At 43.8% G+C, this 19,047-nt stretch overlaps 1 protein-coding gene across 1 annotated transcript in view; it reads right to left on the reverse strand.

The window, feature by feature from the left end:
* The window catches only part of pou6f2 (POU class 6 homeobox 2), a 1,008,671-nt gene that overhangs the window by 209,635 nt on the left and 779,989 nt on the right, over positions 1-19,047 (reverse strand). Inside the window, exon 15 of the mRNA XM_041189250.1 lies at positions 5,431-5,455. Within this exon, the coding sequence (XP_041045184.1) occupies positions 5,431-5,455 (25 nt within the window). The remainder of the gene's footprint in view (positions 1-5,430; positions 5,456-19,047) is intronic.

Raw genomic sequence — 19,047 nt, forward strand, 5'->3', positions numbered from 1 at the left:
AAGGCAAAAGAGAGATTTGAAAATCCTGACGGAGAGTAGAACAAAACTTTTTCAAGGTAGGCATTTCTTGAAGAGAAGTGGCAGCCAATTAAACACAGAGATAAAACATCAACTGTAATCTTCTCTGCCGATGCTGCCAGACCTGCTGAGTTTTTCCAGGTATTTCTGTTTCTGTTTTTATTTTGGATTTCCAGCATCCGCAGTTTTTTGTTTTTATCAGGATGCACAAGATGCTAGAGTGATAGGATCAAAAGAGCATTTTGCCTGCAGGCCATGACTTTGACACTGCACTTCTAAATTGCCAATTCTCATGATGCATACAGGTTTATGCACGCATAGACTGATTGTTTAGTCAAGATTCTTGTGTGAAGGACTTTATTTGAATTTGTGTGAAAGAGAAGAAAATCAAAACAGTTACCATTAGGCTTCTAAATAAGATGATCTTTCAGAAAAGTTGTAGATGGGTCATAGAGAGTATAAAAATAAAGCATTCTCATGATATCCAGGATTAAACTTTGTGAAAATAGCACCTTGATAACCAGGTAGGTATGGCAATTCTCTTGATACTTGCATCAAATGAAACCTCTTCTTCTAATCAAGTGTAAGTGAGGTGACCTAATGATAAAATGGTTTGCAATATCTTTGATTCAACAGATGACCTCTTTTACAAATGCCTTTACAGTCAAATTTCACTTGGGCCGTCTAAATGGTTTAAATCCATGATATAGTGGACTCTCAGCCCAGATGGACACTTTGATTCCCTTTTATGCAACTTCCAGGTGTGACAGAAGCATGCTTTCAAATACTATTATCATTGTTTACCATAGAAATAAGATCCAAAAGATTACCTTCGCATTTGCTTTATATTTATAACATGGGGAAGGAGGGGAAGGCAATAAAAAAGTCTAGCAAAATACTGTAACAAAAAGCCCTTTAGAGACTGCAGCTAAAATACATTTGTTTAAAAAGACAGTTAAGACCATTATAAATACAGCTTACTGTTCAAATTCAAAAATAAGTAAATCAATAAACTTCCTTATTACACTCTGAGTTCTGCTACGCTGGACAGTTTTATTATCTCCTGATGCGTAAAAGATTAGCATTTAGAAGGGGGGAAATTTGTCAGTGATGGATTTTCAATGCAGAAAATGCAGAAACATTTGGTCAGGAACAGAGTCTTTTTTTCCCTAATGTAAATCAGAACCAGTAGAAACAAGGAGATGCTGCACCAGTGGAAATTGAGTTGGGGCTTCCCCACTCAGCAGAAAATGAAGTGACACAAATTATATTACAAGCGGGCAACAAAACTGTTGTGAGAAAACTGGTATTCGATTGGGATTGTCAGTGATTCTCAGCTGCTAAACAGCAAGATGCTATAAGGTACCTGTTGGGTACTCACTACCAATGACTTAGAATAACTTAGTACCCTAGTACTCATCAGCTTCCTTCTTTATATGTTTTAATTTATAGGCTGTTAACATCCTGTCCTTAGTCCACGAACAAGAATTCTTCTTCCATTTGAAAGTCAAGAACCAAAGCTAACATATATTTTCTACTTTCAGACAGTCCTGGTTCAATGAAGTTTACGTATGGAGCTTGGTATTAAGCTATAATGAGGTCTGCTTTGAAGTCTATTCTCTGTTCAAGATTAAGTTTCCATTTTCCTAAATTGATACTGGGGTCAGAGAGGGTCAGCAGCTGGGATCTAGTACCTGGCTTCGATGCCTTAATGTTGGTGCGCAATCAGCGCCTTAAACATATAAATCCAAAATGAAGCAAGTGGATCTCTAACGCTTTCAACATGAGTCACAACACATGCACAAGCACTTTGACATCAACATGTTGCTTTTGGGCAGAACAGAACAGCCAGAGGAGAACTGGCTACTTACTGTTTACTTGCTCCTTGCAGCCATTTCTCATGCAAATGGAATAAAATGGATCAGTAATGAATTAATTAGATGTTGGACCCCAATTTTAATGGTCAGAAATTTCTGCAAGGACATTGGCCCTCTGTACCCATGAACCCAACACATGTTCCCAGAGCAGGAAGTTACCTTTTGCAAGCATTAATTCCTAAAATAAGTTCTTTGCAGTCATGATTAACAAGTCTGAGTGTATCAATTCAACTCCTCCTGTAAGCACTGTGGCAACCAAACATGCAGTGGCTTCATTGAATGTATCCATTCATTGCATGCATACACTGTGCAACACAGTAAAGAAAAACAAGTGAGTCCAACACCTGGCATTTACTTTATTATTTAGCTATTTGCTACGGGTGCCTGGGAATTGAAATAAACTGGTTTCAAAACTGAAAAGCAGAATACTGGAGATGCTGGAAATCTGAAATAAAAACAGAAAATGCAGGAAATACTCAGCAGGTCAGGCAGTATCAGCCTTTCAGATGATATAAGGTCATTGTTCTGAAACGTTAATATTCTCTCTCCACTAATGCTGCCTGACCTGCTGAATATTTTCAGCATTTTCTGGCCTCAGAATTGTGGGCAAGATTTTGCCCTCAGCGGTAACGGGGACGGGGACAGGATGCAGAAGCCGACCGCCACCCGCGATTGAAACTAGAAGGTAATTTCACGCTGGCAGACCAATTAAGGCCCGCCCAGCAACTAGGGCGGCTGGGGAAGCTCTAAGAAGGAGCGGGCAAAGTGGCATATTGTCCACTGGGTCCAATTCAGAAGCGGCCCAGGCAGGCCCTGGAAGCCTGCCACGGATGGACGTCTCCTGTACTGTTGCTATGGATTAGAGTGCGGTTGGACATGGCAGGCAGGAGGGCAGGTCGGCGGGGCAGTCGGCCCAGCGTTTCTCCAACGAGTGCCTTGCAGCCCTCCTGAAGGAGGTGCCTGCCAGAGGGGACACCCTTGTCCTCAGAGACTGGAGAAGGAGGCCACCGCGCCTCACCAAGAAGGCATAGGAGGAGGTGGCATCCAGGTGAGCTGCCACGACGTGGTGAGGCGCACAAGAGTGCATTGCCAGAAGCACTTCAATGATCTGCTGCGATCAGGAAGGGTGAGCACTGTGTTGGCATGGGTCAGTGTGGAGAGCACTTAAGGGTTGGCCATCCCACTGTCGAGCTCAGGGGTGTTAGAGTGGCAACTGTCAATGACACTGGAGCTGGCCAAGGGGGTGAGCCTTGGCTGCTTGGACTGATTGCCCTGTAGGTCGAGGGTCATGAATCAGATGTGGTATGTGAGGTGTTCCTCAGGTGGGGTTGGCCAGGCTGCAATGGCGCTGCAGGTAATGAGTGGACTAATCAATGCTCCACTATCTGTTCAGGAGAAGACATCCCATCACAATATTGAGAGGTCGAGGACTGAAGGGGGCCCCCTATACTTCCTCATCCTCTCCTACTATGAGCAGGAGTCCCTGGAGCTCGAGAGGCGGCATGCACCTTGATCAATCTTATCGAAAAGATAAGCAGGTTGGCAGAGGGGGTGGGGTTGCTTTGTTAGTAAGAAATGAAATTAAATCGATAGCAAGAAATGATGTAAGATCAGATGACGTAGAATCTGTGTGGGTAGAGTTGAGGAACCGCAAAGGTAAAAAAACCATAATGGAAGTTATGTACAGGCCTCCGAACAGTAGTCAGGATGTGGGGCACAAGATACACCAGGAGATAGAAAAAGCGTATAAGAAAGACAAGGTTACAGTGATCATGGGGGATTTCAATATGCAGGTAGATTGGGAAAGTCAGGTTGGTAGTGGATCCCAAGAAAAGGAATTTGTGGAATGTCTACAAGATGGCTTTTGGAGCAGCTTGTGATGGAGCCCACTAGGGAACAGGCAATTCTAGATTTAGTGATGTGTAATGAGGCAGATTTGATAAGGGAGCTTAAGGTGAAGGAACCCTGAGGAGGAAGTGACCATAATATGATAGAATTTACCCTGCAATTTGAGAGGAAAAAGCTGGAATCAGATGTAACGGTATTACAGTTGAATAAAGGCAAATACAGAGGCATGAGGGAGGAGCTGGCCAGAATTGACTGGGAGATGAGCCTAGCAGGAAAGACAGTGGAACAACAATGGCAGGAGTTCCTGGCAGTAATTTGGGAGACACAGCAAAAATTCATCCCTAGGAAGAGGAAGCATACTAAAGGGAGGACGAGGCAACCATGGCTGACAAGGGAAGTCAGGGACAGCATAAAAGCTAAAGAGAAAGCATACAATGCGGCAAAGAGCATTGGGAAACCAGGGGATTGGGAAGCCTACAAAGACCATCAGAGGACAACTAAAAAAGAAATGAGGGAGAAGATAAAATATGACGGTAAACTAGCCAGTAATATAAAAGAAGATTGCAAGAGTTTTTTTTAGATATATAAAGGGTAAGAGAGAGGCAAAAATTGACATTGGGCCACTGGAAAATGACGCCAGAGAAGTAGTAGTGGGGAACAAAGAAATGGCGGAGGAACTGAATAGGTACTTTGCATCAGTTTTCACAGTGGAAGACACGAGTGACATCCCAAAGTTCAAGAGAGTCGGGAGTCGGGGGGGGCAGAGGTGAGTATGGTGGCCATTTCCAAGGAGAAGGTGTTCGGAAAACTGAAAGGTCTGAAGGTGGATAAATCGCCTGGACCAGATGGATTACACCCCAGAGCTCTGAAGGAGATAGCTGAAGAGATATTGGAGGCGTTAGTGGTGATCTTTCAGGAATCACTGGAGTCAGGGAGGGTCCCTGAGGACTGGAAAATCGCTAATGTAACCCCCCTGTTTAAGAAGGGAGTGAGACAAAAGACGGGAAATTACAGGCCTATTAGCCTGACCTCGGTCGTTGGTAAGATTTTAGAGTCCATTATTAAGGATGAGATTTCGGAATACTTGGAAGTGCATGGTAAAATTGGGCAAAGTCAGCGTGGTTTCATCAAGGGGAGGTCATGCCTGACAAATCTATTAGAAGTCTTTGAGGAGGTAACGGGTAGGTTAGACAAAGGAGAGCCAATGGATGTTATCTACTTGGACTTCCAGAAGGCCTTTGACAAGGTGCCGCACAGGAGGCTGCTCAGTAAGATAAGAGCCTATGGTGTTAGAGGCAAGGTACTAGCATAGATAGAAGATTGGCTGTCTGGCAGGAGGCAGAGAGTGGGGATAAGGGGGTCCTTCTCAGGATGGTGGCCGATGACTAGTGGAATTCCGCAGGGGTCAGTGTTGGGACCACAACTTTTCACTTTATACATGAATGATCTAGATGAAGGAACTGAGGGCATCCTGGCTAAATTTGCAGATGATACAAAGATAGGTGGAGGAACAGGTAGTATTGAGGAGGCAGGGAGGCTGCAGAAGGATTTGGACAGTTTAGGAGAATGGGCAAAGAAGTGGTAGATGGAATACAACGTGGGCAAGTGTGAGGTCATACACTTTGGTAGGAAGAATAGAGGCTTAGACTATTTTCTAAATGGGGAGAGAATTCAGAAATCTGAAGTGCAAAGGGACTTGGGAGTCCTAGTCCAGGATTCTCTTAAAGTTAACTTGCAGGTTGAGTCAGTAGTTAGGAAGGCAAATGCAATGTTGGCAATTATTTCGAGAGGACTAGAATATTAAAGCAGGAATATGCTGCTGATGCTTTATAAGGCTCTGGTCAGACCACATTTAGAATATTGTGAGCAATTTTGGGCCCCGTATCTCAGGAAGGATGTGCTGGCCCTGGAGAGGGTCCAGAGGAGGTTCACAAGAATGATCCCTGGAACGAAAGGTTTAACATATGAGGAACGTTTGAGGACTCTGGGTCTATACTCAATGGAGTTTAGAAGGATGAGGGGGGATCTAATTGAAACTTACAGAATACTGAAAGGCCTGGTTGGAGTGGACGTGGGGAAGATGTTTCCATTAGTAGGAGAGACTAGGACCTGAGGGCACACTCAGAGTAAAAGGAAGACCTATTAGAACAGAGATGAGGAGAAACTTCTTTAGCCAGAGAGTGGTGAATCTATGGAATTCATTGCCACAGAAGGCTCTGGAGGCCAGGTCATTGAGTGTATTTAAGAGCAAGATAGATAGGTTCTTGATTGGTAAGGGGATCAAAGGTTACAGCGAGAAGGCAGGAGAATGGGGTTCAGAAACTTATCAGCTATGATTGAATGGCGGGTCAGACTTGATGGGCCGAATGGCCTAATTTCTGCTCCTATGTCTTATGGTCTTATGGTCAATTGGCCACGGTGAGATTGGAGTGTCGGACGACGGTAAGAGTGGAGTGCACAGAGGTGAGAAATTCGGATAGTGCAACCATTCTCGTGCAGTCTCTATATTGATATGAGCCTCGAACACAGAGTCCCCATTGATATTCGAAAGACAAGGGCACCATGATGCAGATCTCTGTTGTCTCACCAGGGTGCCTGGCATACACAGTGACAGTGTGATGACTCTCACTAATGAGATGTTCTTCTCCAGTTTAGGTTCACCAGCAGGCGTTCGTACTGAGGACCCTGAAGGGCCACCCCTGAACCCGGAGGACCACCGTGCTCAGCACGCTCCTGCATCACACCTGTTCTGTCGAGCAGGCACCAGTGCAGATGCCAGAACCTTGGTGGGCCGTATATCGCCACCTAGTTACTCAGTGCACATTGTTGAGGGCACTTGCTTGAGGTAAAAGTGGAGGTAGAGTGTGCCCAGGGCACCGGCAGTTGGAGGACATCTGGAGACCAGGACAATGCTCAGTTGATGGCTAATGATGAGTCTCTGGGGTCGTCCATTAGGCAGCAGATGCTTGAAGTCCAGCAAGGTGTGCGGGAGGATCTGGCAGAGATCCATGAGGGAATGTGTGCCATGGTCTCCGTTTGGGAGGAGTCTCTGCAGAGCATGACCACTGTGCTGACCCTCATGGCCGATTGTAATGCCTCCTCCATTGAGAGAGTGGTGACTCTTATGGGGAGGCTACTCCATGGACAGAATCAGGGGTCCCTGGGGATGCACTTGGACCTATAAGCCCACACACAGGCAATGACCTCAGGTGGTCAGTGTCCATGTAGGAGATGGATTGGGCACTCAGTATCCCAGCTAGGTGTCCGTCCATCAATGGTGAGCAGGGAAGTCCAGAGTGACCTCACGTTAGTGCACAAGCTGATTTTCATCTTTGCGGGCTCCTTTCAAGGTGCTCTGGATGATGCAGCAGCTCCTCCACCCGTCTGCCAGTGACCACCGCATCTGATGAGAGGGCAGCAACTGGGGAGATGCCAGCCGTGGCACTGGCTGCTCCCCCCCCACCCCCCCACACCCCAGGTGGGGCCAGCACAGACTCCACGGGCCAGAGGACGATCGCCAAGGTCATCAAGGCCAACAAGACAGCAGTCAGTCTCCAATGCTGGTACCAGCGAGAGGGGAGCACCTCTTTGGCGTCCACAAATGTAAAGTTAAAGCACCTTAAGCATAAGACAGGCTTATCACGGGTGATATTTTGTTTCCCCATTTTGCATCGACTTTTTTAATGGTGTGATAAACACTGGTTAATGTTTAGTCCAGCAATGTGTCACATGCAACATTAAATGAGATTTTATTTTGTGCTATTGGCCTCAGTATGCTTCATTTGTTCTGTAGGTGCATGTTAGGCCATTATGTAATGATGGACATGTGTCTCCTGAAACCTTATGGCACAGGCACGGAGTGTATGCTGGTGGCCAAGGGAATGTTCCTCTCTGGGATCGAGAATGGAGGCTGCAGCCTTGACATGTGGTGGTGGTTCTTATTTGGCAGGCTAGCCGAAGGAGCATTGGATCAAAGTGTCCTGGGTGTCCCTGCCTCCCTGGAAGTTACCCAGGTCTGCGTCCATACACTCACTGTTCTCCTCACTGTGCCCGTCCACGGACTCACTACTCGACTCATCATCTGTCACCTGTGCAGCTGCGTCAAGATCCTCTTCCCCCAGTGGGTCCCCCCTTGCCAGTGCCAGATTGTGGAAAGTGCAGCATGCCACCACTATTAGTGACACCCGCTCTGGGGGGGGGGGGGGGCGCGAGGTGGGGGGGTTGGTATTGCAGTGCACCCCCTGAATGGTCCAGGCTTCGGAAGCGCATCTTCTACCTACTTCCCTCTCTCTACCATCGCCCTTGGAGGCATGGCTCCTGTTGTACTGCTGCTCCGTCCCTGTTCTTGGATGGTGGAGAGGTGTCATGAGGCATCTTTCCAGGGGATAGCCCTTGTCACCCAGCAGCCATCCATCCAGTTGGGTTGGAGTACTGAAGAGACTTGGCACCTGGGAGTGTCTCAGGATGTAAGCGTCATTGGGACCTGCCAGGTCACCTTGCACAGACTTGCAGAATCTGCATCCTGAGGTCACACACTATCTGGACGTTCATGGAGTGGAATCCCTTCCTGTTGACAAAGGTACCCATCTCACTCGCTGGTGCCTTGATGGCACCCTGGACGCAGGGGAGCCCAGCAATTGCTGTGAAGCCCCTGGCTCAATCAGCCTGGCTGGCCTCGTCCATGCGGAAATGAATGAAAGTCAATACCCGCCTGAACAGAGCTTCTGTCACCAGTTTGACGCAACTGTGGACAGCTGACTGGGAGACTTCACACAGATCCCCCACTGAGCCCTGGAAAGAGCCGGAGGCATAGAAATTAAGGGCCACTGTGACCTTCAGAGCCATTGGCATTGGGTGTCCACCCACATAGTCGGAGCTGATCTGAGGCCTGATCCTCTAACAAATGGAGGTCACTATATCCCTTGAGACATGGAACCTCCTTCAGCATTGCACCTCAGACATATTGAGGTAGCTGCATTGCCGCCTGTAAACCCTGGCAGCAGGATAGTGCCATCTTCTGTGTCCTTGGACTGCCAGCTGGCCCTGCCCCCTCTGCCTGCGCCTCTCCTCCCACAGGTTGCTCCCCTGGAAGCTGCATTGGGACACCTGGCCTCCTCTCCCTTCTGCCCCTCTCTTCCTCTCCAGCAGAGACCACAATCCCCATAACCTGGGTTATAGAAGGCTGTCTGACACGTGGAAGGGCCCACACAGTCTGAATCCTCCAGGGGCCTGGAAAACAACAATGAGTCCTGAAATGGAGCCTAGAAATTATCAGAATGCAGCTCTGAAGCGAGATAAAACTGTCCAGTTCACATAAGCAACCAGCAAGCACACGATCTCCAAAACTCCTCATTACTAACATTGACAATGCTGCTGACCCTTCTTATCCCATCCGTGGATGAGCTTTTGCAAATTGTGGCCTGCCTGTTTTGCCCATGCAACGGCTGAAAAATCGCATGGGCTACATAAAATCGATGACAATTGGTGTGTCAAGGGCCTTAACTGGCCTCTTAATTAATGGCAGCCACACCTCTGTCTCCCACACGCGCTCACTGAGAGAAATATTGAGAGTGCGCACGTTGGCACGGGATGCTCAGCCTACTTAAACACACATTATTTCACACTCGAGCAGGTTGGGCACGCGCCTGCGCGCCAAACGCAAAATTCTGCCCTGTAAGTTTGAAATATTAAGGCAAATTTTCACTTAAGGAATGGACATATTGATGTAACAAATAGCATTAAACAACGTAGCTTGGTATCAAGCTATAGTGAGGTTTGCTTTGAATTCTATTCTCTGTTCAAGATTAATTTTCCATTTTGCTACTAAATTAGGTGTCACATTATTCTGCTCCAATGATTTTTGTTTCAAATCAATTCTGTCTCTGATTTCATAAAAAGTGGTTATTACAAAGTTTTAAATCTCTGCTGAACCACATAATTCTCAAGTTTCAACTGTATTTTTTAAAATGAGCACTGCACTTGTGTAATACTGAGGGACTGGAATGAATGCTTCATAGTTGTGTTTGTTCCCATCACTGGATGGACTGAAGTTATTATTCACAGAAACTGCGCAAAGGATTATGTCAAGCAAACATTAAAAAAAGAATACTGCAGGTTTCAGAAGCAGTTGGGAAGTTAAACCATTAACACCATCAACAACAGTTTGATGTACAGAATCAAATAATGGAAACTAACCAACTGTGTGGCTGTGGAATGAAGCAGAAAATTAGATTATTGCCCAACAGCAATACTGCAATGTAAATATCAATTTAGTAATGGTAAGAGCTACTGCTGCCTTTCCCAGAAATATGGATTAATTAAAGTACACCTCACTGAAAAGCTTGACCAGAAACACAGATTAAAGTACAGATGGCTAAAATCCCTCCCCAAAAGTGTGAAATGACTAAGCACCAAAGCTGGAGAGCCAAATGAAAGATACAGACAGTGAATGGGCTTCAAACCTGTCAGAGAGGACACATTTTTCAAAATATTTTCAGTCAGGTTTTGAATACTGTGTAGATATGGTGCAACTGCAGTTATATGCAGACAAGTTACAAGAATAAGCAGTTAAAGCTGTGTTGCCTCATAGAAGTGTTATGACACAGCCGGTGGTAAATGCTAAGCTGGTCAAATCCCAGACGGAAACTTGAAACAACCGTAACAACTAATTTTCAATTTGTATAAATTTCAAGATGCGTGCCTTGAATTCAGTAGTAATAAGACCACCAAGTCTTATAGGTTTTTATAAAACTAGATTAAACATTTATTAATGATTTTAAATACATACATAAATCTACAAATTACCGCTATGATGACTTCTAAATCCTAATCAATCTAACTCACAGTTACACTTTTGTTAAGGCAACAGTAAGACATCTAATTTTTAAAAATCCAGGCAAAGAAACATGATACCCTGAACAAGTCGAGTTCCAAGTGAGTTTTCTTAACTTCAGTCCTTTGAAGACAGCAGCTTGAGGCATAGATGCTGAAGGCTTTTCACACACTTGTAAGATCTTAAAAGTACCTCCCCTGAAACACAGCCTTTGCTCCTTTACATATTTTCCCTTTGAATGCAAATACCCATTGTTTCACTATGTCTTTGGACTTTATCTCTCTGATAATAAATCCTCTCATAGCACTAAGTTTTACTAGTAATCTTGGGAAAAATAAACACACTGTTTCTGAACTTCATCCAACTAGGGACACATTTCACCCCTCCTTTGAAAACAATCTAGTCTGGTTTATTTAAAAATGCAAATTTTCCCTTGACATCTCTGTTTTTAAACTTTTCCATGGGCAGAGTTTCACCCATGTCAGGAGGGCTCAGTCGGGAAGCCAACTGCTGCCTGCGATCGGGGCCAGTAGGCGATTTCATGCTGGGCAGGCCAATTAAGGCCCGCCCAGTGTGAAACGCAAGCTTCAGTGCTTAGCGTTGCCTGTGTGGTTGGAGTGCAAGTGGGGCAAGTGCAAACTTCGCACATGTGTGAGTGCCATTTGCAAATCTCTCTAAGGCACAGAGCTGCCTCAGGGAGATAAACTGATTTTAAAAAAAAATTATATAAATGTTATAAAACATGTCCACTCATGTGACTGTCACATGAGCAGGGACATGTTATAAGTGAAAAATTAAAGATTTTATTTTATTTTCATTTGCTTTTGGAAACCTCATCCTGCCCGTGGATGAAGTTTCCAAAGAAATGCAAAGGCCACTTGGCCTTTTCACCTGCCCATCAACTAAAAGGGACACTTGCCTGACATCATTGCACAGCATTTTATGATTGGTTGGGTCAGGCACGCACCCGCCCACCAAGCTAAAAATTTTACTCCATGTTTACCTAATTAACATTTCAAGCCTAACCTCTCTTAACCAGACTAATTTAATTAAGAGACACACACACACACCCTATTGACAAAAGCTGGAATTGAGTGCTGGAATTTTGAAAGCACTCTACATTTAAGGCACTGTGGTCACAGTCTTTGTAATATGTTTTCTCCTCAACATGTTTAAATCCCTGGCTTCTCCCACACAATAGAAATTACATCTATCTGGTGCCTTATCAGGTGCTCAAAGTGCTTTCAATCCAATTTAAATTACCTCTGAAGTGTAGTCAATGTGGCTGTGTAGCTGACCAGAAAGATCCCACAGAAAGAAGAAACTTGAAGCACCAGGTAATGTGTGTTTTGATACCATTGGTTAAAGGAGGAATATTGACTCCCTGCTCTTCTTTGAATATTTTCCTACGATCTTTTTATTTCCAACAAAAACAACTGTGCATATTAAATAAAAATAATTTCAGACAGAGAATATCTTTAACTCCCTCATCCAAAAGACAGCCTTCACAGTCTTGCACTGCAATATCAGTCGAAATTGTGTGCTCAAATCCTGATACATGTATTGAACTCACCGCTTTCCATCTCTCAGTGCTACCCAGTGAACCAGTCCAACACACAGTGAACCACAACACAAAGTTCAGTTAGTTCATGGGTGCAGCAACATCTGATATCTTCAGTGAGGTATGCTCAACATTGCTGCCTTAAGCAGTGGACGAGATAGTGCATGGTCTATTTTCTTGTATTCTACTGCTGGGGAAATAGATCAACTGTTCTTATTACAGTACCTGTTGCACAGTGCTGAAACCCTTCATGTTTAACCACACTATCATCTTTATTATCCTATAACTGGCATGATGTTGCCTCTGCTGTGTTTAGTGGACTCAGTGCATGTGTGAAGCAGAATAACAAATAACAAAAGCAAACCATGGACTATACGCTATTGAGAATAGCAAATGGCTAGCAGTGAGTATAAGGCAGTAATTCAATCTTCCAGTACTGCTTAAGGTCATAAACCACTTGAGCGTTGCAATGGCAGTTCACAACTTCACCAAAACTGCAAAGTTGACTTATTGCCACTGCAAGCCATTATATGACATCACTGTGACTGTGTACTGCTCTGACAAATACCAGAAATAAACAGCCTTACACAATGTTATTGTTTCTGGGATCTGTCCCAAGTGGTGAAACATTCTTGCCTCCTGGGGTTGATTTTCTTATGAAGTACCTTGTGATTGTTGCAGCATGTCAAATAATAATTTAACCTGACACAGCTGATGGGGCTCATCAAGCCTAATGACTAATCATAAAGTATGCACACCATTAGCCTGGCAAGTCGGCTTATTAGCACACATTAGTCTGATGGGACAGTGATCTGCTCAAAGGGTGAATGAACTAACATCTTGGGAACACAAAGGACTAAATAGCCACAGGAGACTCGGCCAGAACATGCTGGCTGTTATGCTGCACTCTTGGCAGTAGCACTGGACAGCAAGTTTTGGCACTGTTGTCACAATGCCATGTACAGATGCTGATGACAGCTGCTATCTGCCAATGATCATCTCCAATAAATGGCCTTGCATGACTTCAGCTCTGCACCAGTAACGGATACATTGGGAAACTTTTTAAATGTTGTGTTTTAAAATCTCTTACGGACCCATAGGCAGCTTTTTACCAGAACACTTTTTCCCCAAAAGAGCGCAGAGTTTTTGTAGAGTTCAGACACTCGGTTTTTTTTCCCTAGCGATGAAAACAAAGAAAGAAGCAGAGCAGAGTACTGGCAGTGGGAACTACTCCAACCAGTCAAACCGTGGCAGAGGGACATTGAAACCTTGAATGGATAAGAGATGTAGCTCTCCCATTCACGCACTATACAGGTATTGTACAAAAGGTGCATTAGATGAGTATAATACACAGGATGCATATTACAATTCAAAAATACCCTGTGTACTGTATCTGTGTAAAATTTATCAGATGAACTTTGTTACTTACTCAGCATATGCATTGCAATAAACATGAGATTGAGTGGTCCAAATTCATAGTTAGGAGCATTAAGAGATATCAGGGAGCTGCACGTGAGCAGTCTGAATACACATTAATCCCATCTCTCTGAGTGAAAGGGTTGTGCTCTGTTCCATCAGATCCACATTCCTATAATTCTCCAATAACACGTGACCACCTAATCACAGTATTGCGCTGTTGAAATTGATGTGGTATCTGGTAAGATGCAGTGAGAATTGTCAGAAATATCTGTCAGCAGTGATAAAAGTGAGCTGCATGGTTACATATTTATTTACTTTTACATTTTAAAGCAAATAAAACTTTTGAAAGGGAAAGCCATCAATGAAATAACAAGCCTAAAATTTTGGTACAAACCCCAGGTTACAAATATACATGGCCAATTCAATTTACATATTCATAAAATTACATAGAATTTACAACACAGGAACAGGCCAGTCAACCCAACAGGTCCAAACCAGTATTTATACTACATATGAGCACCTTCCCACCATACTTTATCCCACCTGGTCAACAAATCCTTTCTTCCTCAAGTACTTAACCTAACATTCCTTTAAATTAGGGTGACTATATTTTCTAACCAGAAACCAGTGACACACAGGGTGGGAGCACAGCATACACACATAGCCATGCTTAGCCTCAGGCTAGCACCATTCACACAGAATTAAGCAAGACTGAGGTACTAAGCCCCATCTACCAAGTTATAGGGGCAAACAACAGTACTCTTCCACTCCATGCATTTATGCACTTTTAGTGATACCTGTCCTTGAGCTCCAACTCACATAGACAATGCTACCAACAAACCCCATGTAAACACCTATTAAACAACAATCACCCCTTCCATCATTGGTCCAAATAAACCCAATTCAGTCAAAGACAAAATTATATCACAAACCATGATCCACTCTTCAATTGGCCCAAACTGAATCAATCTCATCAATCCAGGAGACAACAAATGGTGATTTGCCCTTTCATTGGTTCATTATTACCAATGGACAGAGAAACAACAGTGGGCTCTCGCTGATTGGTCCATCTGCAAGTCATTGTGAATGCAGATTTACATGAGCTGCAAACAAAATAATATTTAGGATATTCCAGGGTGAATTATGTAACCTGGGGACTCTTTTGGGGACATGGTTTGTCTGGTAATACAGTGCCTAATTTCAGGATTATCACTGGAAAACAGGGATGTACAATCACCCTGTCTTAAATGCATTACCACTTTTCACCACAAACATTATATGTGGTTGAAGATTCCATATTCTAACTATTCTGAATAAAGCTCTCTCCTCAATTCTTTATTGTATATATTGGTAAGGCTGGAAATTAAACATTTCTTTGGAGGAAAATTTAATAACAAAAATAACATGACTTTTGAGCAGATTGCTTTGTGGAAATAACATGTGAGAGTTGTTACAACTCAAAGAGTTAAAAGGGAAAATGCATTTGGAAACATAACAGAAGGCCAGGTGCCCCAAGAGGTCTGTGAAGTGCCAAATCTGAACTCCTGTTTGCAGACACTGTCTAAGAGACTTACTGGAACAATCTTATATGAAATGAGTTTATCCATACTACTCAGAGCAACAGCCTGGGATTAGGGCAGTGTGATCATAAAAAATGCTTAATGCACACACAAACTGCAGCTTAGAGACTTGAGAGTTGTGCAAATGCTTCAGGGCATAGAATTGTTATACGTACTGCTAATAAAAGCAAATAAAGGAATGAGCATGTTCTGTTCAGATTTCAGCCTTTTAATATGTAGAACAGAAAGAGACTATTCGGCCCATTGTGCCTATGTTAGCTCTTTGAAAGAGCTATCCAATTAGTCCTATTTCTCTGCTGTTTCTCCATAGGGAGAATTTTCTCCCCGTTGGGCGGGCTGGGCGGGAGCGGGTGAGCACGTAGCCAATTGTCGCCCGCGATCGGCTGTGTGCCGCCATTTTATGTGGGCGAGCCAATTAAGGCCCACCCAGCGTGATGCGCACCCGGAAGTGCTAAGCGCTACCTGTGCGGGTGGGGTGGGGAGGTAGGGTTGGGGCCTGTATGCACGCGAAAGAGCGCATGGAGCTGCCTCAGGGCGATTAAGTGAAGTCATAAAAATATGAAAAATAAAAAATTATTCAGATGTGTCCTCTCATGTGATATTATCACATGAGCTGGGACATGTTTATGGATTTACATGAAACACTTTATTAAATTAACAAACCCTTCATGAAACCTCATCCCACCCGTGGATGAGGTTCCATGGAAAATGCGAAGGCCGCTTGGGCCCCTCGCCTGCCCGCCAACCTTAAGGTTGGACGGGCAGCCCTGACAACTACTTCAATTAGTTGATTAATAGCTTTAATAGGCCTTTGACAGTTTGGTGGGCGCACAGCTGACTCCAGTGCACACCCGCCGAACTGAAGATCGGAATAACGCGCGGTGACGTCGGGATGCACGATGCCGAATGGAATATTCAGGCTCATGGCTCTGCAATTTTCTTTCCTTTGTAGTATTAATACAATTCCCCCTTGAAAGTTATTATTGAATCTGCTTCCAGTAACCTTCCAGGCTGTGCATTCCAATTCATAACAACTCTCACATTTGTGTTCATGGAAAGCATGTTTGTCCCCCTTGAGGAGTCCACTGCAGATGATGGATGTGGCCAAAAAGCCACTGGCTAAGGAACTGGTATTGTGTCATTTCCTGGTGCCAAGTGCCAAGTGCCAAGTGCCAACATATGTCTGGAGCATATGTCCAAAGGTGGAGACCTGGGAATTACTTCAAATTGAACCTTGGGCTTCAATTCCATAAAACTGACAAGCTGTGGACAGGAATCAGGTATCCCAAAGCAACTTAGCAGTTGGGGCCAGCTCAAGATTTGCTGCTTGGACCCCAAGATGGCCCACAGGGGATCAGTGTGACTCTGGGCAGGTAACAGTCTGCAATTTTGCTGGGAGGAGCACTTCTGCTCCTTTTGTCTCCATGTTGAGCTAAGTTAATGATTAAGAAACAACTGTTCTTTGGCTGCCTCCAATGGTCCTTTTAAAGACCACTGGTTAGGGCATAGCAGTACACCTAGAAAAACTGTGAGATGTCTTTGTGACATAGTTTCCACCCAGTTTCTGCCAAATTTGGTAGTGGAATCTTAAAGCAGGCATTAGGCTCCTGATTAGCAAATTCAATGGGCATAAGGTCTATTTTAGGTGGGCATCCTTGGGCACTCAGAAGTCACCAGCTGCCAATTTACAGAAGGTTGTGGGGGAGGTGGGCACAGGAGATTGCATCTGGAAATTGGTCTCCACTCGATGTGAATTTAGTTTTTAAAAAATAGGCACTGAGAGGACCAGTATTGCCTCCCACTGCTGTCAAGGAAAACACTTTACAATGGTCCCTTCTTCCCTTCTCCCTGTATGTAAAGGAATCAGTTCAAGCAATACATCAAGTAAATTGGCACAGACCATCAAGCTTTTTCTGAAGCAAACCTGTGTTTCAGCATAATTAAGAGGATCTGAAACTTGGTGTTAAATTACACTGCTATCAAAATCACTTGTCTAAGAGTTTCTCCTTGTTTCAAGCATATTTTGTTCCAGTCACAAGACTTTGAGGTCGGTATGGACTATAAGTCTGAATGGAGTAAGAGCTTCTCATGGGCAGCCCTGAGCTAGCTGGGTGTTACGGATCAGCATGTACCAGCTCCCTTTCCTCTGCTTCGACCGATGTAACTCACTGGAGTGGCAAATTACATCAGACCTACAGCTGTAACCCGACATTATGATTAATTTGATCAGTAATTTCTCCTGTTTTTCATTTTAATCGGTGTGACTATTCTGCTGTGGCAGGTCTTTCAGATCTAATTAAGATAAATTTCTATGTAACAGACTTGGCAGCATTTACAGTCAAATCCCAGGGCTGAGTAGGGAGGACCTGCAGCACTAATCAATCAACTAACTGAAAACCCACTGGGCCCAAACTCAGCCATGAACCTATTAACACACTTAAGCAAATTTTGTAATCTTATGGATTTTCAGTTGCACTCTTGTAACATTCTATTAAAAGTGCAATACGCTAATAGATCATTTCATAAACACTATTTGATCTGCTTGCTAATGCAAAATTTTTTTAAGGATGATTGTGAGGTAAAGTCTTACAATGAATTTGAAATCCTTGAGATTCTTACAAATTTATTTTTTTAAAGGATGCAGCTACAGGGTTTTTGAGTCACAGGCTGAAGCTGCATATGAATGAACCACTCAGCTGAAGCAGAGTAATCATTTTCTGAATGAACTCGCCTTCTTACACTCTGAATTTTAGCCTCCAGCCAGCACCTCCAGGATAAGAAGCCCTGCACTTCCCCTTTGGTTTATTAAACTGCAGTTTAAATATTTTTTTGTATCTGATTCCAGGTGATATAGAACTGAGTAGATGTCGTTATATTAGACTAGTGCGCAGCAAGAAGAGAATCCACCTTCGTTTATCCTAAGCTCAGCCAGGACAAACAGACGCAAGTTCTCAAAAAGGCAAGTGCAAGGTTGAATCAGGGCTATGTCCCATTGTCTCAGAAAATATCATATTTTGCCCAGTTGCTAGTTCACACATATGAGATCTGCATGTTGTCTGGATAGCTTTGTGAATGGGCAATTCAGGCAAAAAGTGTGAATATATACTGTTGAGATACTGTTGACTTTGAACATCAGCATGAAATATTCAGTAGAGGCAGGTCCTTGAAAGTGAATTTTTCTGTGTTACCACTCTAGAAAATGGCACCTCTGGAATGTGGGATTGGAGGAGCTTCAAACTGGTTCTTACTTAAAGCATGTCAATAGCATGCACTGCATTGCTACTTAACTTCTGACAACATAATCCATTCCTTTAAGTAGAAGACATTATCCACAATTACTTCAACCCTTCACCCAGATGAGGTTGTTTCCTCTCAAGATAGTCTTGAATAGTAAAGGAACAGAAGGATCCAGGTTAGTGCCCAAACAGGAAAAAAAAGATGAAGATAGTTTCCAACGATATGAAGCATGGATCAAAATGATGTGGTCTGAATTTTTTCTCATTCCAACTTGCATGTGTTCTTATCCAGAAAACTATGCTTGAGAAATATGAAATATGGGGTCACAGTGATTGAGCTCAAGGAGGTCAAGAGCACAGCACTGCTGTAAGTTATTCCATGTAAAAGTCATAACATCATTTACCTAGTTTTCTCAGATTCAGTTCAGTCATAAGAATGGGACTCAGCTGGTAAAGCAGCAGACTATAAGCCAAAGGATATTATGCTGAATCTATACAATGCTTTGGTCCAATTGTGCCTTGATTGTCGTGCCCGGTTTTGGACATTGAGGTACATTCAGCTTAGAAATTAGTTTTTGTCCTCAGACTTGGCACTGCCCAAACTAATAGGTCCTCAAACCAATGAAAATTGGATCTTGGGCTTCATTACATAGTCCTCAAGTTGGATGGGCTATAG

This window comes from Carcharodon carcharias, chromosome 6 (genome assembly GCF_017639515.1).
Source record: "Carcharodon carcharias isolate sCarCar2 chromosome 6, sCarCar2.pri, whole genome shotgun sequence".
Taxonomy (NCBI): Eukaryota; Metazoa; Chordata; class Chondrichthyes; order Lamniformes; family Lamnidae; genus Carcharodon; species Carcharodon carcharias.